At 51.0% G+C, this 22917-nt stretch overlaps 2 protein-coding genes across 5 annotated transcripts; both read left to right on the forward strand.

The window, feature by feature from the left end:
- Positions 1-355: 355 nt before the first annotated feature.
- Positions 356-2245, forward strand: pglyrp6 (peptidoglycan recognition protein 6; the record flags this gene model as incomplete). Its single annotated transcript, XM_079366556.1, has 4 exons — positions 356-1199; positions 1275-1485; positions 1781-2078; positions 2157-2245. The coding sequence occupies 4 exons, from the start codon at positions 356-358 to the stop codon at positions 2175-2177; spliced, it is 1374 nt and encodes a 457-aa protein (XP_079222682.1). The 3' UTR covers positions 2178-2245.
- A 1024-nt stretch (positions 2246-3269) lies between these two features.
- Positions 3270-22743, forward strand: LOC306837816 (protein Wiz-like). 4 transcript variants are annotated; one of them, XM_079365629.1, is made up of 17 exons: positions 3270-3599; positions 4140-4319; positions 4688-4883; positions 5066-5141; positions 5475-5641; positions 5752-7371; positions 7614-8060; positions 8136-8510; positions 11531-11661; positions 12509-13052; positions 13605-14051; positions 14795-15295; positions 15490-16056; positions 16398-16609; positions 17719-17977; positions 18114-18279; positions 18617-22743. In XM_079365629.1, the coding sequence occupies exons 2-17, from the start codon at positions 4218-4220 to the stop codon at positions 18957-18959; spliced, it is 6153 nt and encodes a 2050-aa protein (XP_079221755.1). In that variant the 5' UTR covers positions 3270-3599; positions 4140-4217; the 3' UTR covers positions 18960-22743. The 4 variants fall into 4 exon arrangements, with proteins under 4 accessions (XP_079221755.1, XP_079221754.1, XP_079221756.1 ...); XM_079365628.1 differs by having other exon boundaries at positions 3270-3595; XM_079365630.1 differs by having other exon boundaries at positions 3270-3595; positions 11531-11647; positions 12498-13052.
- The last annotated feature ends 174 nt before the right edge of the window (positions 22744-22917 follow it).

Raw genomic sequence — 22917 nt, forward strand, 5'->3', positions numbered from 1 at the left:
GTAACATCCTGCAGTTCCTGGAGTGTCCACTAGAGGCTGGCTGCAGCAGCACAGGAAGTCACATACACACCCATTCAAACAGCCTGTTTTTACAGCAGACATGAACATGTTTACAGCCTGCTTCAAAAAACCAAATAGGTGTGATTAGCTCATGTCTCCATCCACACACACTGTACGGGGGGGGAATGTTTTGATGACTCAGCAGTTTTGATTGGATGAAGGATCAGAGTTATTCACAATAAGGCGTGTAGCTGAGCTGATTGACAGGTGGGCGCCGTGTCACGGTTTGTCAGGAGGCTTAAAACCCGCCTCCTAGGTTACCTGTTCACTTGTGCAGCGTTGAAGAGATGATTTGATGTTCTCATCTGCAGCTTCATTCTCCCGTCACATGGAGGACTTCATCACGGCGGTGAAGCAGGTGGAGGACGGGATCCCTGGATCAGAACCAGTATCAGTGTTGAAGAGTCTGCGGCGGGCAGCAGGCCTTAACGATGCCTTCATTCAGTTCTTCCTGGGTGATGCAGACTCTGGTGTTCCTGAGCTGAACCCTGACCTCTCTGCGTCCGTCAGCAGGGCCGTGCAGCACAGAGTGACGGAAGGTTCTGCAGAGGAGGGCGTGGTCCTGACCCCTGACGGCACCACGGTCGCCCTCACGCCGCTCCTCCTGGGCTTGGAAGCTGGATTCACGTCCAGGTCCAACGGGTCAGTTCGGGGGCTGGTTCAGCTCACTCTGGCTAAAGATCTGAACCAGTCATACAGAAACGGATCTCCTCAAAAGCAGCTCCTGGGACCTGACGGCTGCTGGAACAACGTCTCCTCCCCGGAAGTCTTCACCCTGTTGGACAGCCCCGGTCTGCTCACCACCGCTCAGATCAACGGCGGTATGGACGGCGTGGTTCTAGGGATGGAGCTCTCTGACAGATCTCGACGTCCCGTGAAGCTAAGTGACCTGCTGAAGGAGTACTACTGCCACCTGCTGGGGAGGAGAGGCATGGACGAGGCCCCTCGCCTCATCAGCCGGCGGCGCAGGGAGAACTTCCGAGCGCTGGTGGAGGTCTCTGTGCTGAGCAGGCAGGTGGTGAGAGCGGTGGAGCAGCAGAGGAGACTGCTGGGGCGATCAAAGATGGAGGTGAAGGAGAAGAAGCAGCTGAAGGCGGCGGTGAGAGAGGGAATGAGAGAGTTTGTTCAGAACTACATGGGTGAGCAGGAGTTTATCATCAAGTCTATCATCTTTACAAACGTGAACATTAACCTCTATTTGCTGTGTGTTTCAGTTTGCCCTCCCATCATCCCTCGCTGCATGTGGGACGCGAAGCCATACAAAGGAACGCCCACCAACCTGTCTCTGCCTCTCTCCTTCATGTTCATCCACCACACGTCCACACCTGGACAGCCCTGTCTCACCTTCGATCAGTGCTCTGAGGACATGCGCTCCATGCAGCGCTTCCACCAGGACGACAGAGGCTGGGACGACATCGGCTACAGGTGACAACACACAGCTTCAAACATGAGCGAGCACTCACTGTGGGCGGGGCTTGGCTGGGTTGACAGACAGGTGGCTGTGCAGCTGAAGCTAAAGTTCCACCTCCCACACTTTTAATTTTCCAGACAGGTAACATGGCTCTCACAGACATGACGGTGCCCAGATGAGAAAAAAGCATTGTAGATGTTGTTCTACATCTTACAGGGAGCCGATGCAGAAGAAATATTAGCAGCTTATTTTGACCTCACAGTAAAGCTGATCCAAACTCACAGTGTCAAACCCGGTGTGCTCCTGAAGCTTCGTTGCAGGCTCTGACGGGAACATCTACGAGGGCCGAGGCTGGCACGTGCAAGGAGCCCACACGCTCGGACACAACTCCGTCGGCTTCGGCGTGTCCTTCATCGGAGACTACACCTCCAGCCTGCCGTCCCAGCACTCCATGGCGCTGGTGCGAGATCAGCTGGCGTCCTGTGCTGTCCATGAGGGGCCGCGGCTGAAAGCCAACTTCACCCTGCAGGGACACAGACAGGTGGTGGACACTTCCTGTCCCGGAGAGGCTCTTTACCAGGAGATCCGAGGCTGGGAACACTTCGGGGTACGCAGGAGAGACGCACGACATGCTGACATATTAAAAACGTCCCAACTTTTAATTTCATGTTTGATTTCTTTTCAGGAGGTGAAGAAACAAAAATGATCTGCCTGTCACGAAGAGGAACTAAGGACAAAGCAAAACTTCTAAATAAATATTTGTCCTTCTCGTTTGCTCTCATGGTTTTCTTGTATCTTGTGTGAAACACAAATGACAGCTCGTGCTTCTATTCGACCACAGGGACTTTTTTTCGGATGCAGGTATTGATTGAAATCGTAACATTTATCAAGTGTTTAAGTTTATATCCAAAGGTGGTGAGAAGGATTTAGGGCCCACATTCAAAGACTCCTCGGACTTGAGGCTTTAACACTGCAGGTCACGCTTACACATTCACTGCTGTGTGAAGAGTAAACTAACTAAACTATACTATATACTATACTAGACACATCGCACGTGTCTGCAGGTGATGGAAATCGAACCCCTTCCGGCTGGGAGACGAGACACTGAGCCACAGCCCGTGTGTCTCCTGTCTGATGTGATCTGCTGCAATCCAGATTAAACTGTAGCTTTGAATCTTTCCCTTCAGAATACATGTACATGCTTTAGTCGCGTCCTGCTCACGTGACCACGTGACCACTGTCCGTGTTTTTAGATGAGAGCTTTAATTAGCTCGTCTGGACGCTGATGCATGTTTTCTGTTTCCACTGTAGTTGTTTCTTCCTTTTAAAGTGTTATTCCTTTAGAGCTGAGGAAAGTGTCCTCCCTGATATAAACAGTTTAATGTGTCGCCGGTAGAGGGCGCCAGAGGAACATATAATATTATTAATGTGCATCTTTTTGGATTCTTTTAAATCCTAATTATCAATTAATGAGCACGAATGTCCTGATGTTGTCCCCAGTGATAAATGTGTGATATCTTTAATAAACACGTGTTTTAAAAAGGTCACGTGTGGGATTAAAGGCTTCTGCAGAATTAAAGTACATTATAAGTGACTGTTTGAACTATTTTTGATTACAGAAAATTAATGTGTCATTAAAAAAAAAAAAATCAGACGTTTTCATTGTGATCAACTCATCTTGTTCTGTACAAAGAGGAAAAGTATCATCGGAAATAAAAACGCGTCAGAATTCAAACGTTGTCACGTAAATCCGCGTAACGTCACGGAAATGCGAATAAAATCAAAGCAGTAGTAAAAGTTGAACTTCTCCCGGAGCTGTCTGCTTGGTTCACTCCAAACTCTTGTGCTCGCCCTCCCCGCTGACGTTACGCACGCAGAGCCGTGGCGTGCCTGCAAGCCAAATAACATGGAGTCCTCTGTCTGGCATCTTCCAGGGATCCATGCACGAAACCTGAGCAGCGATTAGAAGAGCAACTTTGTCCCCGGGAGCGGTGAAAGCCCTCCGCAGGGAGGGCGTCGTGTCGGGGCGTAAGAAGCTTCAGCTCCGTCCCCCAAACTATGACGAAGGGCGCCTAAAACAGCCTGCTTCCTCTGCGACCCGCAAAACCAACCAGGCCGATCTCTGTGAGTATGTGCACTTTGAAAAAAGCTGCATTTTTAAGGGCGTTTTGGGTTCAAAATGCACCGTGCGTGGATGCATTGTTGTTCCAGTCAGCTGACGGACAGCGGATCTATGAGAGCCTCGTCTCCCCCCCACCCCCCCCTCCAGGACACACAGACCCGAGGGACACCTGGATTCCCGGGTATTTTGCTGCTTCTTCTTCAGAGGGGCAGCAGCAGCAGGAGAGGACATGGGCCTGATTTCTAAAGGCCACTTATTTATGTAACCATGTGTGCGCTCTGTTTTCATTCTTTAAGAGCAGACATGTTGAGGAAATAGGTCAGACAGCCTGAAAACCACCGCTGGAAAAGATACCTAGGACATCCAGAGCGCGACACATTCTGCAGATGTGACACTTGTGTAACGCTGATGTGCGTTTTTAATCTTCTCTCCAATCCGCAGGCTGTTCTTCACACATCCTGCATGCAGTGTTTGAGTTAGCTGAGGATTCAAACTTTAAAGGCGTTGCAAACTTTGTTTTTGGTTTTGTTTTGTTGGTGTTTGCAGAAGAAGAGGAGGAGACAGCACAATGTAGGGCCGGCTGGTCACCAGTTGGGACTCCATACTGATCTCTGGGGGGGGACCATGGAGCCAGGAGGGCGACCCCACACCCCAGGGACCAGCTATGGGCTCCCAGCCCTGGACTCTGCACAAAACCCGGACACCTTTCTCAGCTGCACCTTACAGGTAAGAAAACACAAAGAAGCTGCACAATCTGTGGTATGGGACGACACGTGCAAATCTAAAGTCTTTCTGAATGAACGTACACGAGAGCTCCACATGACACAGACTCCTAGCAGCTAGGCTAACAGCAGTGACAATAGGAAGACACACAGATAAAATCAAGGACACTTCCCAACATGCACCGTGCTGCAAATCGACCTCGTCAACAAGTGAGCAGCGAGGCCGTGCAGATAGGAGAGGCGGCGCTCGCTGTCAGACTGTAGTGACATCATAACCACAAGCGAAGCGCTCATTTCACCCCGCTCGTGAGTCCTCCCTCCTCTGATGTGACGCCAACGTCTCACTAAAGCCTCGTGTGTGTTTCATCTCAGTCCTCACGCTCTCCAGACGCCAGCGATGACGGCTCCACGTCCGCCAAACGTTCGTGGGCCCCGGCCGGAGACGAGGGCCCCGAGCAGACGGAGAGCGCGGACCCCCCGGGGAGGGGCGCACAGGGGCGGTTCAGGTCCTCGGCCTTTCCTTCCTCCCTCAGCTGGGACTCTGACTCCGAGAGGGAAACACTGGATGGTAACGCACGCCTCCAAAGGAACCTGTTGCACATTTCTCCTGATTGTCTGCATGTAGTCTCTCTCTCTCTCTCTCTCTCTCTCTCTCTCTCTCTCTCTCTCTCTGTTTTTATGACTGTAACTTTGAAGCTGTGAAGTCACGTGTTGCTGTGGTTGTGTGTTCTGCGTGCTGCTCTGTGTCAGAGGAGGAGCTACAGCACTTTTCTAACCCTCATGGTCTAGCTGCTCACAGCCCGGGATCTCCTTCTTCTGGACTCAGGTGAGGAAGAGGAGGAGGAGGAGGAGGAGGAGGAGGAAGGTGTTTGAGGCTGTAATGTGCAGGGTAGATCAGGAAGCAGTACACATGGGAAAGACTCCCAAAAAAAAGCAGATTTAGGATCAAATATTCCAACATATCGCACAACACTTAATGATACGACACGACCAAATATGGTACAAAAGAAAACGATAAACCCGCTGGGCCACGACACGATATCATGACAGAGATTTATCACAGTCCATCCAGCGGTTACCGATGACAACCAGGAACAACATGTCCCCCGTCTCAGCCGTCCACGCTGACTCAACGTTTTGCCTTTCTCCCCGTGTTCAGGCTCGACAGCGACGAGGACCAAGGACCTGAAAAATGGCCGCTCACGCACAGCGAGAGCGACTCGCCGGCTCCCGCGGAGCGGAACAACAACGAGGAGGAGGAGGAGGAGGAAGAGGAGAGCACAAAGACAGACGAGCCAAACACATCAGAGCGCTGCCAAACAGAACGTAAGGAGCATAAGGAGGGAACAGAACCTGCGAGTGCACTCGATAGCTTCGGGTTTATTTTTAGGCTCCTTTCATTGATTCTCTCGTTCTGCCCGTTTTTCTCTTCACAGTGTCAGACAGCAAAGTCTGGAATGTATCTGAGGGAGCCGAGCTGTTTCTGTCCAAAGTTAAACCAAAGGAAGGTTGCCAAGCAGACGAGGAGGAGGAGGAGGAGGAGGAGGAGGAGGAGGCAGACAATGGAGAGGAAGACAAGAGGCCCAAGGAGCCTGAGAGGGATGTGTACAGCTTCCCTGGAGACTCGGACCCTGAGAGCCCCCCTCCTGCACCCTGGGCTCACTGCACATTCATCCAGAGGTGCCGGAAGAAGAGGGTCCTGCTCAGGCCTTTCTCTGGACTGGGCACCTTGAAACGCACTTCGCCTGCGAGTGGCAGGCGGGCGGGAGCGAGTCCTCAGGACCAGGAACCTGTGGACTCGGCTCAGACGGACGCCGCTGGAGGGGTTTATGATTTTGAGGATTTTGAAGCGGTGGACAAACCGATTAAATTCCGAGACAGAGGAGGAGAGAGCGAGGACGTGCAGAGCACAGACATCTTCACCTGTGTCGAATGTAGCATTTACTTCAGAAAGCAGAAGCACCTGCAGGAGCACATGGTCGAGCACCGTCAGAGCGAGGACGACGGGGGACGAGGCTCCGGCTGCTTTCACTGTGTCGAATGTGGATGGACTCTGTCGGATCGCCTCCAGCTGGCAGACCACCACAGGCGGCACCAAGAGTCCCGTCTGAAGATCCTGGAGGAGATTGAGAAACTGAACCAAAACGGGACCGCTCCAGAGATTCAGAACTTCAGCTTGAAGGCGATGAAGCGTTTAATTACGCAAGACGCAGCCGCGGCCTCGTTTCCAGGCAAAATGTCAGAAACAGAAATAGTCACGTCTCCACCTCTTTCCCCACTTTCTCCATCTGGAGCGGATCCAGCTGCTCTCCTCGCTGACGCAACGCCTCCCAGTTCAGCTCGAGCTGCAGCGCAGGCCCGGCGCCGCTTCCTCTGCACCAAGTGTCACTTCAGCACAAGAACGCCGCAAGCGCTCGCAAACCACGCCAAAACTCACAACAGGAAAAAACCTGTTCCCAAGGCCGCCGCCGCCGCCGCCCCGCCCCCGTCCTCCTGCACCCTGTCCTGTGGTCTCTGTGCCTTCCAGACCTCGAGTCAGACTCTGATGAGGGAGCACCAGAAGCTCGCTCACCAGGAAGAGGTCGGGGGACCGCAGGTGGAAGGAAGCGGCCGGCGCTCGAGGTCCAAAGTGTGCGCGCGGATTTTAAAACGCAGCCTGGACTCGGACCGTCTCTCCGGTTCTGGATGTGAAACTCCTTTAGATGTAAGTTCTGCTCCAAGCCGGGCCGAGGTCAGCGACTCGGAGGACTGCACCATCACAGACATCACCGCGGCGCCGCCTGCAAGTCAGGCCGTCTTCAGGTGCGTTCGGAACAGGAGCTTCAGCCGCAGAGGGAAGACCTGGACCGGTTTGGTCCAGTTCCATCCAAGAGTCCGAGACGACGAAGATGATGATGATGAAGATGAAGATGAGCCTCCAGGATGTGATGGAGAAGAAGAAGAAGAAGAGGCAGAGAAGGACGGAGAAGATGAGAGCAGAGAGATGGATGCAGAAAGTTCCCAACGAGACGAGAAGTCGCCTGTGGAGCCGCACGCCCGAGCGCGATCGCACTCAGGTGAGACGACGCAGACGTTCCACACGTCACCAAACACGGGTTCAAATCTTCTTGAAAGCGCTTCGAGTGGTTAGAAGACTAGAAATCGTTTCATGGTTTACTGCAGACTGTAACTGGTTTTTTCGTCTTTTAAGAAAAGCTCTTAAACCTGATCAGAGACGAGTCTTTTCTTTCTTTAGAGAAACTCTCTGCACGTTGTTGAAGGTTCGAGTTTCACTTCTCTGACTTCTCTGTCTCTGTAGATGGAAGTCCAGCCGAGCGGAGTGCTTCGTTATCGCTCCCTGCCGAGCGCACTGCGAGCGACCGGGACGAGCTGCGACTGAAGAAAGACGGGAAGGTTTTCTTCCTGAGGAAGAGAAACCGTGCCGCCGCTCCTGCAGAGATCGAGGAGGAGGAGGAGGAGGAGGAAGAGTACGACGTTGACGAGGAGAACGTGCGGCGCTTCCTGTCAGAGGGCGTCTTGGACGAAGACGAGGAGGAGAGCGACGAGGACGCCGAGGCCGTGAAGAGCGTGGAGAGGAAATGCCCTTACTGCCCCGATCGATTTCACAACGGCATCGGGCTCGCCAATCACGTCCGAGGACACCTGAACAGAGTGGGCGTGAGTTACAACGTGCGCCACTTCATTTCCCCCGAGGAGGTCAACGCCATCGAGAGGAAGTTCTCCTACCAGAAGAAGAAGAAGAAAGGTCAGCATCGAGCTTCAGTTCAGCCGCGTCTGAGCGTCTCCGTGTTTTCTCATCGTTTTAAATCTTGTCCCACAGTTGCTAACTTCGACCCGGACACGTTCAGCGTCATGCACTGCGAGTTCTGCAGCGCTGGCTTCGACACCCGCGCCGGCCTGTCCAGCCACGCTCGCGCCCACCTCCGAGACTTCGGCATCACCAACTGGGACGTCACCATCTCGCCCATCCACATCCTGAGGGAGCTGTTCTCCAGCAGGCCCGACCTCGTCCTGCCCACGGCTCCCCCGAAGGAGGAGCTCGAGGACGAGGACGAGGACGAGGAGGAGGAGGAGGAGGAAGCGGAGGGAATCATTGAGGTAAAACTCGAGGGGGAGACGAGTGAAAGGACGCTGAGCGCTCCTGACGATTCTTCAAAAACGTCTCCACAGCGCTGCAAGAAGGAGAACGCTGACGGTGAGTTTTAATCAGGAACGTCGTGATGCGGCTTATTGGCTGTTTTGCAGGTCGCTGCGTGTGTTTACTTTTTGTGCCTTTTATCGGAGAGACAGTGGATGGAGTTGGATGACGTGCAGTAAAGGCCCCACAGGGCAGATTTGAACCCGGGTGCCTGCTTTGAGGTCTGAAGCCTTTAAAGCCACTTGGCCACCAGTGATTTTAAACTTTGATTTGTTTTTCTGGACGGGCATGTCGCCCCCCCCCCTCCTCCTCCTCCTCGGGTCTGGCGACCGCCCTCTGAGTGGCGCCTTACTTTGGGAACCAGTCATGTGTGTAGTATCTTCAAAAATATCACAGAGCTTAAAATATCACATCCTCAGTCATGTTTGTCACCAAAAGCTGCCTGAAGGAGAGAGAATAAACTTTGCCAACATAATTGTGAAATTGAGACGGCGTGCAGGAGAAAACGAAATCAAGAAGTTACCCAACATGAGGTGCCGAGGTTCTGTAAAAAAGTCTGGTAGCATGATGTGTTGTTTTGTTTTAAACACCTGGCTGGATGGATGAAAGCAGCAGACAATGGGAATGAAGAAGTTTAAAAATGTGAGCTCGGAAGCTGGCACTGTTGTTTTAAGGGCTTTTCTCTTTTTGTGCTCTGTGTGTGTGTGTGTGTGTGTGTGTGTGTGTGTCAGGATGGTGTGTAAACCAGCTCTAACAGAGAGGGGGAGAGTGTGTGTGTGTGTGTGTTTGTAAGTGAGAGAGAAAGAAAGAGACAGAGTCCCTCGTGCCCATGGTAGATGTGGCACTCGGTGCATTCATCCCAACCTCCGCCTCCACTCGATTGGTCACGCCTTAGCTTAGCGGTGCATATGGGGGCAAAATGGCTGCTTCCACCTCCCCGTAGACCCAAACAATAGCGGAAAAAACTGTCTGGCCTCAGCTGCCGGGGAGTCCGATGCACTGCGGTTGCGGACCGGTGAGTACCGCGCGCTGTAATTCCTGAGCACCGCGTGCCCTCGGATCACACGGCGGCGGCGTCTCGCGCTGCGTGCGTCTCGCGCTGCAGCTTCTTCCTCATTGTAGCCAGACTGTAGCCATTAAAACATAAAAAAAAAAAAAACCTGAAATATGTGAGAGCAGGGCACGTGAAGAAGATGAACGCAGGTTAGCCCGTGTCACGCGTGTCAAAGGCTCAGAAAGCAGGTCACTGGATGTGAGTCTCCGTGTGGCGCGCGCGGATCGATAGTAGTGATTAGTGATTAATGTAGTGATAGTTTGTGTTTCTTTAATAATGCCTGCGAGCTTTTTATTGTGCATGTCGGAGGAGGGGGATGACGTCCAGTATTTCCAGTGCTGCAGGATCTCTAAAAAAATTACCTCCAGTTGCCCAATCCTCGCCATTTTACTGAGCTTTGATTTTTGATAGAGGACACGCTGTGCTTTCAAGTGCTCGCCTCTCAGCTTGTTTTCAGACTAAACTAACAGCTGGATCCTCCTGGAGACACGCTCACTTTGTAGACAGTGAAAGCAGTGATAGTCGGTGATCTTATTACAACTTATCCGGGATCAACCAACCAAGTAATCGAAGTATCACTTTTACTCGGAAGTGTGGGGTCGGTCCGGGTTCCTCCTCCTCCTCCTCCTCCTGGATGAGGAGAAAGTCAACTTGCTGCTTGCTTTTTTTTTTTGCCCCTTTAGCCTTTCTAAAGTGCGGCTCGTGTTGTGATTAATAGTGATCATGGATGTAGTGTTGTAATGAGGCTGCTCTTTTACAGTCAGGAGATGAAGTGACAGGCGCAGAGACGCCCACCTCACAGAGACCATTGTCTGTCTCCTGCACGTCTCTTTGATTTAACGATTTGTCGCAGAAAATGGCACTTTTGTCCCAGGAATGGCAGACTGCGGGGAACAGAGACTGCCATGTTTGTTTCATATAGTATGCAATTATCACTCCTTTGTGTGTGTGTGTGTGTGTGTGTGTGTGTGTGTGTGTGTGTGTGTGTGTGTGTGTGTGTGTGACAGGGTAATATTTCCATCTGCATTTCCACACAGTAGAGGTTTTAGCGTGTTGTTATTACAGCCCGGGGTTTTGATTTCATCTGATTTTGGGAGGTGATGAAGAATCAGTGTGAACATGTTCAACGCTTTCAGACTTTTTTATTATTTATTTTTTTTATTATTATTTATTTTTTTTATTTTATTTTAAATTACACATTTTAAAACAACAAAAACCTTTATTATTTATTTCACTTGTACCAAATCAAACCCAAAGAGGGAGAGCGCTGTCTCAACAACACAAACACAACCACGATGTGTTTGTGCAATCAAAAAGGTTTTTCCAGAATTCACCTGCAATTATTATTGTCGATTAATAATCGAAAGGAGCCGATGTTGGCCACCTCAGACTTCTTGTTGCTGCTGCATTGATATTGATCGATATTGATATTGATCGATGGTTCTTTTTCTCTGCTTTTGTTTTTTTGTTTCTCGAAAAAACAATGATTTTAATGATTGATTAATTCCCTTTAAAAAAACAACATTTATCTCATGAGACGGGCGAGTCAGAGACACACACACACACACAGACACACACACACACACTTTGTAGTTTGCTTTTGTTGTATTGATGTTTTATCTTTAAAACATTGTTTAAGGTTCATCTAAACATTCATCGATGTTTTAAAATGAGCTCATTTTCTCAAACTAATCGAAGCTGCAGAAACGTCACCGTGTCTTCAGACTTGACAGCCTTCCTGTTCCCACGTCTGTGCGTCTGTCACTGTGCAGGAGTGGACGTCCCACTTTCCTGCACTTTAGGACAAGTTAGTCATTACTGGGTGCATGAAAAGCTTGAAGTTTAAAGTGACCGTGAGCAGGAGATTCTTTTAGTTTTAAATTCCTGTTTTCAGAACAGACTTCAGATTACTTTCAGAACAAAAAGCTGAAGAATTAAATCCAATCGGGTTTTTTTTCCAGGTGATTTATTTGCCATGGTCACTCAAATGTTAAAAAACAATGTGGTCTGATTTTAATTTTAGATGAGGAGGAGGGAACAGCAGACGAAGAGGATGAGGACGGTGTGAGCGCGGGGAACACAGCGCTGTGCAGCGCGGATTCAGACAGCCCGTCTCCTGGGGACGATGCAAACACCGAGGGTGAGAGGAGAGACGTGGGAGCGCTGACCCCCGAGTGTTGACAAGGGGTCTGATTTGTCACAGCAGAGGCTTATCGTCGCTGTCCGTGGGGGAATAGTAGAAGAAGAAGTGAGCAGAGGGGTGGTGATGAGGCGTGATGACAGACATCAGAGAGGGGGGACGCTCCCCGGGGAAAGGTAGACGAATGTGTTCAGGATTTAATGAGCGCTCGTGTAGCTGCAGACCGGGTGAAGACAGGAGGGTAAGTGAGGTGAAATGTCCTCTGGGACGGAGGACATCTGCATGGGAGGTCGCTCCCCTCCGATGATGCAGAGGAACCTACGATTGGATCCATTGCTCGCTTCCCTTCCCATGATGCATTGCACAGAAGTTCCATTCAACAGTTGGAGATGCATCTCCAGCTCTCGCTCTTTCGTCGATAGTAAAAACACTCTGTGACGGCTCCGTTTTATGAAGATTAGTTTAAAAAAAGTTGCCGAGAAAGTGAATGAAAACTGAACGTGTAAATGAAAGAGAAAAATGTCAACTGATGTGTCGAGTCCGAACGCCGTCGACGGTTGCTAGGAGACCGAACAGGAAGTGATGCAAGTAGGAAGTCCTCTCCGTAGATCACACGCCGTCTCATTTCGGAGACTGCTCGGTTTCAGCCTTCCCGGTCCACGGAGGGCGTGGCTTCCTGGACCGGGAAGACCACGCCCACGACTTCTGTCTGTCAGGGAGAAATAGAACTTAAAGGGGAGGTGCTTTAAGCGATTTGTTGATGACATCACAGCGAGCTGGACTCTAAAATATTCACATGTAGGATTCGAGTTTGTTCTTGAATAATCCGGTGTTCTCGTGTCTCTTGTAGTCCACTTGAAGTGTGAGGTGTGCGGAGCTCGGTTCGAGACCAAGCGGGGACTGTCCATCCACGCCCGCTACCACCTGCGCCGGCTGGGCATCGGTGTTGCAGAGCACAGCGGAGCCGCCATCACCCTCCTGCACCAGATCGCCAAAGAGCGAGACATCAAGAGCCAAACCAGCCCGCTTCTCGTGGCGCCCCGATCAGCCAAGAACTCCTCCCCGAGCGTTCCTCAGCAAGATGAGCTGTTAGACGACATGGACGTGGACGAGAAGCCCATCCCCCTCTCCATCCTGGCCAAAGCAGCGAAATCGGCGACCCCTTCTTCCTCGTCCACGCCTACGCCTTCTCCAGGTGCCTCTCCGGCCCCGCCTCACTCTGGATCCCCGCCCTCGGTGGTGAGGAAAGCGCCCATTTCCTCTCTGCTGCCCGTGTCTTCCCCCCTGCGCTCGCCAGAGCACAAGGCTGGAGGGATGAAAAGTTTGACCTCCAGCCTCTCTTCCTCCATCGCCACAACCAAGCCGCTGTGGGCGCCGCAGGACGATGACGCTCCTCTCAACCTCAGTAAGTGTCAGAGCTCCTCCTGTGTTGTTGTAAATCCACTCTGATCCTGTATCTGATCATGTCTATAAACCCCTCTATTTCAGCCCTGCTCAGAACAGGCTGTTTCTGTGTCTGTAGCTTTAAATATGTAAATGAGCTGTGTCTGACCACGCCCCCTCTCTGGAAGGGCTCGGGTGTACTCGCTGCTTTCTGGCTCCATGTCCTATTGTTTACGGTGAGAAGGCAGACTCAGAGGGCAGAACAAACACCTAGCTGTGGGAGTGTCACCCACCTGGGGGAGGGGCTACTGCCCTTTGTGATGTCACAAAGGGAACATCTCCAAACAGCCTGTTTGAGCACACATTTTCTGAAAAGTGGAGCAGGCAGAAGACGGAGAGGATGGACTTTTCTCCTCATTGGGGGGTTTGTAGACTGACATGTTCGAGTGAGAGGAACATGGAGGAGAATAATTTGCGTCATGTGACCTTTAAAGGTCGTTAAAGTGTCGGACTCTCTTAAATATGTGTAGCGTCCTTTTTGAAACCCTCTGCCTCCCTGTGTGTGTGTGTGCAGCTCTGGAGGTCGATCCAAACAAAGACATTGTGTGTCAGCTGTGCGGCGCCTGGTTCGAGACTCGTAAAGGTTTATCCAGCCACGCCCGGGCCCACCTGCGGCACTTCGGCGTGGAGTACTCTGAATCCAAGGGCTCTCCCATCGACCTCCTGCACCAGCTCATGGACAGCGACGACTTCAAGCACAAAGCCGGCTCGCTGCAGCTGGACAACCACACTGAACCGCGCGGCCTCGTCTCCCCCAAGCACTCCTCCCCCCTGCTGAACCTCTCCTCCTCCTCCTCCTCCTCTTCATCCCTCCTGTATAAGGTGACCACGGAGGGGGGCGGGTCCACATCCAAAGCTACCTCTGCCTCCTCCTTACTCGGCCCGCCTGCCAAGCGTCTCAAATCTTCCTCCATGCGGGTCTTCCGCCTGAGCAGCGGGGAGCTCATGGCCCTGCCACACAGTGAGTTCTCTTCACCATCATAGACCCTCCAAAACCAGAACCAGAACCATCCGCTGCAAGTAGATTTGATTTGAAAGCTCCAGACACCCAGCAGACATGTCAGTGTGAAAACAGATCTGAGAACAACAAACCCAGAGGGAGTCTGACTTCACTTCTCCATTTACTTAGCTGGATTTATAACATCCTTCTGAAATTCTCTGGTGAATCTGGCTCTTAGAAAATGAAGTTAGACTTTTTTTATTTTTTTTATTTTTTTTTTATAGTAGAAAAATTAAACTGGGTAAGATCAGAGTTTTTGCGATTTGTGATTTAAACCAAGCAGCTCTCCGTGTCTGTCACACTCAGGGAAAGGAGCGCTTTATTAAAGTTATAAAGTTATTTTTTGCCTTTTTTGATAGAGAGGAAAGGGGATAGAGCCGGAAATCAGGGAGAGAGCGGGGAGAGACATGCGGGAAAGGAGCGAACCCGGGCCGCCCGCGCGAAGAGCATAGCCTCGCTACATGGGACGCACGCTGCCGCTGTTTAATTCAAATTAACCGTAAATTTAAAAAATGTGTTTTTTTTATAAAAAAACTGGGAGGCGTTTAAAAAACGGGAGCTGTGAGGGTCGTTTGAGAAGTGAGGCTGTGAGGTGTGGAGCACCATAATTCATCGGTCACTGAGGTTAATCGAGATGGTTCTGATGAATATCGTGCTGCGGGGTGGGAGGAGCTAATACTCTGCTTCACTTCCTGCTCTCTCAGGTGAACCTCCAAAGGAAATCGGCTGCGAGTTCTGCGGAGAATACTTCGAGAACCGTAAAGGCCTGTCCAGCCACGCCCGCTCCCACCTGCGTCAGATGGGCATCACCGAGTGGTCGGTGAACGGCTCGCCCATCGACACCCTGCGGGAGGTCATCACCAGACGGGGCCTGCCTTGCGCTCTTCCTCTTAAACCTCTGAAGACTCCTCCGTCGTCCTCCCCCGGCGCTCCTCCTCGCTCGCCTCTGTCAACCTCCTCCTCGCCCTCCGTCTCCCTCCTCGGTCGCCTGCCCTTCGCCTTCGCTCGCCCCTCCAGTCCTGCGCCCTCTGTGTCTAAAATCAGCTCGGCGGCGGCGGCGGCGTCCGGCGGGCTGATCCTGAAGCTGAAGCCGGAGCCGGTGCAGCTGGAGGTCACGGCGCCCGAAGCCGAGGGGAGATCAGCAGGTCTCTCCGGGGAAGCCCTCGGGTGGAGCGGCTCTGACGGCGTGTTTCCGCTCAACCTGGGTAACCACGCCGCTGCGTCTTTCACTACGGGTTAGAAACAAAGAGAAGGGGGAGGGGCTTCATTAAGAATGGATTACATCTGAATCCAAAATCATTTGGGAGGGGCAAACTCGCTCGGTTTAGTGAAGTGATTATAAAATTATAATTATGGAGCAGAAATCTTGTCGTTGACTTCCTCTGTGTCTCCTCCGCAGCCATGTCCAACGACGTGGAGCCCACGCGGGACATCCGCTGCGAGTTCTGCGGAGAATACTTCGAGAACCGTAAAGGCCTGTCCAGCCACGCCCGCTCCCACCTGCGTCAGATGGGCATCACCGAGTGGACGGTGAACGGCTCGCCCATCGACACCCTGCGGGAGGTCATGCACAAGAGAGGGGCCGGCCCCTCCTCCCTCTCGGACCACAGGGTGAAGAAGGAGTCGAGCCAGGGCGCGAGCAGTCCTCTGTGGGAGAGCACGGCGAGCTACGGCAGCCTGGAGCGTCTCGGCGCCTCAGCCTATCAGGCCTCCAAGTACAGGAAATCCCCCCTGAGTTTGTTGCAGTCCGGCTCGAGGCTCCACAAACAGAGCTTCATGTCTGTCGGCACGTCGGGAGGGAAGTTCTTCTCCAGGATGTCTCCCCTGGGAAAAAGAGCGCTGTCCGAGGAGAGCCAATCAGCAGAGAGTGGCCGCTCGCCGTCGCATCAGGTGAAGACCTTCTCTCCGGTGCCACATGACTTCTCCTACAAGAGGAAACCCTCCCCGGATAAACACGGACACCAGGGTGAGTCCTGCATGCCCGGTTTTTTTTTCTTCTACTCGCCGTCCCTCCAGGATCGTCTGACAGCAAAAAAAAAAAAAAAAAAGTTGTTTTGAAACTTTTTTTTTTTTTTAAAACATCACAACAGGAAGTGGATTTGCACAGAACATTTGAACCGTTTTCAGCGTACTAAACCTCTCAGGAAAGAAAGGAAGTCTAAAGATGGAGTTGTTGATAAAGGGGAGGGGGCGGGGCTGGGAGGGGGCGGGGCTTACATAATAGGTTGAAAAAGTTGCAAACATTGTGATTTAGAGGGATTGTAATATTGTTTTGTTGACTCTTCTCTCTCCTCCGGTGTTTGTCAGATCCCAGCTGTGAGCTGTGCGGCTTCTTCTTCGAGAACCGTAAAGCCCTGGCGAGCCACGCGCGGGCGCACCTCCGGCAGTTCGGCGTGACCGAGTGGTGCGTGAATGGCTCGCCCATCGAGACGCTCAGCGCCTGGATGCGCAGCCGGCCGCAGAAGGTGCTGGAGATGCATCGCAGCTACATGCAGGGCAGCCGCTCCAGCCTGAAGAAGGTGAGGAGAGAGAGAGCGGGCGAGCGAGCGAGTGGGCAGGTAATCCGTCTTGAGTGCAGAGCCTGAGGTCAGAGCGGGCGCTGTTATTACGCGGCGTTATCTCTGCTCTCTGACACTCTGGCACAGTGTGGAGTTTCCTCAGAGCGCAGACAGTCAAATACAGGATCACACACACACACACACACACACACACACACACGCACACACACTCTTTTAACAGGCGTCATGCTGGCGGATGCATCACGCCTGCGCTGGCGTCTCGACAGACATTTTGTGTCTTGGAAAGCTTCAGACGTGTTGTCTCACAGCTTTGAGCATTACTGTAGATTCTGCTCTCTTTACACCACCGAGGGGACGAGATGCCAGCGCAGCTCGGCGATTGACTTGATAGTTGCCATAGTAACCGGGGTGCCTGGCAGCTTATGTTTCATAACGAGATAAATCATGGCGAGCTGTTGATAGAGGAAAATGTACGTTTTTCTTTTTCTTATTCCCCCCGCTGGATTTCTTTCTGGTGCATTTGCGTCACGCTCACCTTTTCCCTGCAGAGCGGTGACACACATACAGAGTGTGTGTGTGTGTGTGTGTGTGTGTGTGTGTGTGTGTGTGTGTGTGTGTGTGTGTGTGTGTGTGTGTGTGTGTGTGTGTGTGTGTGTGTGTGTGTGTGTGTGTGTGTGTGTGTGTGTGTGTGTGTGTGTGTGTGTGTGTGTGTGTGTGTGTGTGTGTGTGTGTGTGTGTGTGTGTGTCAGCAGGAAATGAGTCATTCACAGCGGTCAGGCTGCTGTTTGAAGCCGTCGTTTTTCGCACCTGTGACATGTCGCCTTCAATCTGAGCGACGCAGAGGTGTAAATTGAGGAACACAGGGAGAGCGCTGTGTGTGTGTGTGTGTGTGAAGCCTAAACACAATGTAAACTCACAGACGCCGATGTGACGCCGTCGTGTAATCAACACGCACGAACAAAGACGACGGATGACGGCGCTCAGATCTGAAAAAAAAAAATCTCCTGATTATTTTAATGAAAGTCACTTGTGGATGTCGCTGAAGTTAAAACGACTTGACTTTGCTTTGCGTGGTTAACTCTGATGTTTCCGTCCTCCTGTGGTTACAGAAGGCCTCCTCCTCTTCCTCCTCCTCCTCCTCCTCCTCCTCCCATTGGCCCTCCTCTCTGGCTGTGGGCCTGGTGCGTCCGCTGAGCCGTGAGCTCAGCCACAGCTCTTCCAAGACCGCCGAGGACCAAGCTGGCATCAGCCTGCAGGGCGCTCTCATCCGCTCCGACCTCGCCACTCGCAGTCCCTCGCGGCTCGCAGGCGGCCTCCCGCTGCAGGCGCAGGTGGCTCGCAGCGAGCTCAACGTCCGCCTGCCCAGAGGTACGTGAGAGCACGGCGCGTGTCCTTCTTTGGGTGAAGGTGGGAAATAAACAGAACGTCAGAATCGATTAAGAACGGAAGCTAGCTGAATAAAAAAAGAGGCTAACACTCCTCTGGTGTCTTCTTCTGTTTCAAGGTTTTGAGCGTCGACCTCTGAAGCACCCGTCTCTCCCTGACGGAGCAGAGAGGGACAGCGGCCCTCCGAAGCCCCCCCGCACAGGCACCGTCCCCTCCCTGGTGCCCAAACCCCCCTCCTACCCGCTGGTCAAACTGGTGGGGAAGTTCTACACCCTGAAGTGCCGGTGAGTGACACACATTCAGGGCAGTCTAGATATATTTTTAATAGTTGTTAAATCCCCCCCCCCCCCCCTCCCCCTCTGGGTTCACTCCACTTGAAGTTGCCTCTGCTCTATATCGAGAACAGTGAATCATTTGGGATTCCCCGGCAGCACGAGCGACGGCTTAAATTCAGAAATAACTGCAGCACAGAAAGTCTGATCACATCCTGCAGCTGCATCAGTTTGTGTTAGCGCTGCATGTAAATGTTTGTAATTCCTCCAGTAGTTCTCATCACCCTTGAATAAAGAGGTCTGCAGAGGTCGTGAGCTGCTCTCAGTCGCCCTGCTCCGTCTGTTTCAGGTTCTGTGAGGTGGAGTTTCACGGCCCGCTGTCGGTGCAGGAGGACTGGATCAGACACCTCCAGCAGCACATCCTCAAGATGAACTACAACAAGCCTGCTGCTCCGAAAGAAGCCTCCGCTGGACCCCCTGCCCCGGCCCAAGACCCCGTCCCAGTCCAGGCCTCCACCTCTACCTCCAGCATCACCTCCACCCCGACCCGCACCTCGGCTCCCAACAGCAGCTCCCCGACGCCCCCCTCCGAGTCCGCTCCACCTTTCACTGCCACGAAGATTGTAAAGGTCTCTGAGGAGCAGCCCAGCCCTTCTCCAGCTCCACTCCCCCTCCCCGCCCAGACCGTGTGAGCCCATCTGAGTCTGCCCCCCCCCCCCTCCCCTCCCCCCACCACCGCGCTCTTTTTACCTTCTTCTTTTTTCTTCCATCCGTTTCTTTCCTCTGGCCTTCGCGGAGCCTCGTCGAGGAGGAGCGCTCGCCCTCCAAAGAGCCCTCTGAGCACCTTTTTTTTTTTTTTTTTTTTTTTTTGAAGCAGCTTTTCCAGACTGTTACTAAGTCCCGTTACCATGGGAACGAAGCTCTCCCAAGCTTTACCTGTGCACCGGGGACGGACGACTGTCAGACGAGTTCCAAGGTTAGGAGACGAGAAGAAACCAATGATCTGTTGTTTCTTTTGCCTTGTTTAGATTGAATGTCCGGGGCGACGATGGGAACATTTCACTGGCTGATTGAAGCGTTAATGTAGCCCTTCATCTCACCTCCTCCTCCTCCTCCTCTGACTTTTCACTACATCGTGCCCCCCCCCCCCCTTTTATACTCCCTACTCAGACCTCTGAGACTCCTGACATTCCTGTCATACTGCTCGTTCTGGCCTGAGCCTCTCACACTGCAAAAACTCAAATCTCAACGAGTGGAATTTCTCCTTAAAAATGTGTCCTTAGAAAACGTCTCATTCAGCTGACGAGGCCGGAGACACGTCTCATTTCAAGATATAAAAACAAAAAACATCTTTTACTGCATACGGGGCATGAAATGTTCACCAAAGTGTAGACCAGTCCCAAGTTACTGACGATCAATGAAGTCCGACCTGATTCGTCAGATTTTGATCGTCGATTCTCGAATGGTTTTTTTCTTTTCATTGATTCAGATTCTCGTTTCGACCTCTTCTTTGTCGTAGCTTCGACGCTTCAGACTTTCTGAACTGAAATCCAAGAATACGCTGAAGTCGGACTTGACTCGTAAACTTCTGAGCAGAACCTGAACGCAGCATGAGGCTCTGACTCAGACTTCTCGTATCAGGACACTCGGGTAAAGTTTGTTTACCTGATGGCAGATTTTCTAAAATTCTTCTTTTTTGCTTCGTCGTCTTTTGAAATCAGATGTTTATCCGGACGCGTCTGTGAATGTGGACGCGGAGAGCTTTTGCAGTGTGTGAAGGTCCATTTTTGAACCACGCTCGTCTCGTAGATGAGACTTTAAAAAACCGGCACTTTTAACGATGACGTCGTCACTGACTGACTGAAGCCTCCTTTGAAATGGGCCAAATCTGAAGACGCCTAACCTGACTAGTGTAAGGAGCAAGAAGTGGAAGCACACCCAAAAAGGGAACCCCCCCCTCCCATCCCTTAGTTAACTTTATAATGTAATAGTGATCCCCAAATGTACATTTAGATTGAATGTAGCTTAAAGCACCTAATGATACCTTAGAACCTTATATTTGCACGCCATCATAAACAAACAAAACTCAAAACCTTGAAGCTTGAATCTGACCACGATTTATTTCTAGAAACGTTCGCCAACTTCTCAAACATTTCCTGCGTAGTCTGCGATTAGCGACTTCCTGCCGAGTGACAGTCGTGTGTCTGTAGCTTTAAATATGTAAATGAGCTGTGTCTGGCCACGCCCCCTCTCTGGAAGGGCTCGGGTGTACTCGCTGCTTTCTGGCTCCATGTCCTATTGTTTACGGTGAGAAGGCAGACTCAGAGGGCAGAACAAACACCTAGCTGTGGGAGTGTCACCCACCTGGGGGAGGGGCTACTGCCCTTTGTGATGTCATAAAGGGAAAATCTCCAAACGGCCTGTTTGAGCACACATTTACTGAAAAGTGGAGCAGGCAGAAGACGGGGAGGATGGACTTTTCTCATGATTGGAGGGTTTGTAGACAGACATGTTAGAGTCAGAGGAACATGGAGAATCATACGTGACCTTTAAGAGATTAGTAAAAATCTCTTTGTCGCTAAACAGGAAGTGTGACGTGTTATGAGCGTGCAGGTTTCTGTTCATAGAGATGAATAAATCGTGGTCAGATTCACGTGGTGGGAGCTTAGATATCTTTCATCTGAACTCTTTCCTGCACACGCCAAAGCTTGCTGCAATGTGATTGGTCAATACACTAAAACTGTTGCTAATTGAGCTACATACTCAAACCTAACCCCGCGTACAGACGCTACATTTCCCCGTAGAATCAGTAGAGATAAGATGGTTTTACTTCGTCTGTGCAGACTCGTGTTTGCAGCACGCCGCGCTCCGCTTGTGTCTTTTGATCTGCTTCTTTTTTTTTTTACATAAACGGCGCCATAAAAACCGTCAAAGTCCCACATTTCACACATGTTTGTGTTCACATCGTTGCCATTATCTTCCTGCCTTCTTCAACCCAAACTATTATTTATTTATTATTATGCATCTGAATGTGGTAAGCTAGGTCATTTTAAAGCTAACGTAGAATGTTTGAGAATAGGTCAAAAGGTGCACGGTATGTGCGTGCGTCTGTGTTTGTGTGTGTGTGTGAGTGTGTGTGTGTGTGTGTGTGTGTGTGTGTGTGTGTACATAGAATATGTGCATTTGTTTCCCCTTTTTAAAGAGAAAGACAGAAGTCAAACTGCTTGCTAGGAAGACGTCTCCTTCGCTCAAAGTGAACTAAACACAGGAGTCTGTCTGCGTGTGTGTCGTGTGATCAGGACTTTAATGCATCCCGCGGTGTGTGTGTGTGTGTGTGTGTGAGGATGTGCCAAAGACTCTGTTTACTTCCTTGTCTTGCCTCTGTAAAAGCTGTTTACATTGGACCTGACGGTGGAGGGAACTCTGCACAGCTATCAGCGAGTTCCCACGACTTTCCACAGATCTGCATCGCTGCACCTCTGCGTCGCTCCGCGGAGTTTGACGGACTCTGCCGACCGGAGCGTCTCCAACGGGACTCGCGTTGTTACTGTAGGTTTTAGGATTATTCCAATTTAACAAGGACACAAAGTGAACGGGAGAACTGTCAGTCCAGGCGCAGAAACACGTCTGCCCTCTGGTATCCAGACCGGAGTCTGTCTTCATATCCTCCCTCTACTGATCTCTCACCGAAGGGTCCACGTAGGCTGACCACTTTGAAAAGTTTGCTCCATGTTCGCTCCAACAGTACCCGAACCCTTCTACAGAATATAGCTACATATATAACTACATGTACTTAAGAAACTGTTGATGCTAGTAGAGCCATCAGCACTTCTATTAGCAGAGGTAGTTAAAAAAGAAGTGATCTTAATTCCTCTATTGTGATTTGATTTCCACCTTTGATGCTCTGTATTTTTTATTGCTCTGTGCATTTCTGTATTTGCAGTCCTGCAAGGTGAATCTTAGAGTATTTTTTATTTTCACCTGTTAGTTTCTCCGAGCTGAAACTTTGGTGCTGAGAGTGAGGAAAACATTTGAATGTGATTGTCATGTCCTGGTGTCGAAGGACTCTAAAAAAAAAAAAAAAAAAAAAACAATAAAAAAAAAAAAAGGTGTGTTAAAAGGAGAGCGCTGCGGTGCACGCTGTCGTCTGGTCCTGTCTGTATTCACAGGGTTTAAAGATGCTGCAGCCTCTGACTGCATTACTCAATCAGACGTGGGTGCATCAGAGCTCCTTTTAAGATCACCTGAGAGCAAATCAGCTGGTGTAACTGGCTGATGTGTGTGTGTGTGTGTGTGTGTGTGTGTGTGTGTGTGAGAGAGAGAGAGAGAGAGAGTGTGTTTAAAAACAAAATGAGACAATAATGATAAAGAAGAAAAAGATGCAGTTGAAGAAAGATGTGTACTGTACACAAAGGGTTAAGTTTTAGGTGAAACAATCGAGAACAAACAAACAATAAATGTGATTTCAATTTCTGACATGAAACTGTCGTCTTTGTTTACATTTCAACACGTCGCCCGTCTTCAAAGTTAACAGTGATTTGGAGGTTTGTGTTGTATGTTTGAGATGACCCTCCTGTGTAGGAAGGTCTTTGAGCCACTAGGGGGAGGTATAACATTACGTCCAAATTTCAGAATCAGGATGAGAGCGGT

The sequence above is a fragment of the Symphodus melops genome (genome assembly GCF_947650265.1).
Source record: "Symphodus melops genome assembly, chromosome: 17".
In the NCBI taxonomy this organism is placed as follows: domain Eukaryota; kingdom Metazoa; phylum Chordata; class Actinopteri; order Labriformes; family Labridae; genus Symphodus; species Symphodus melops.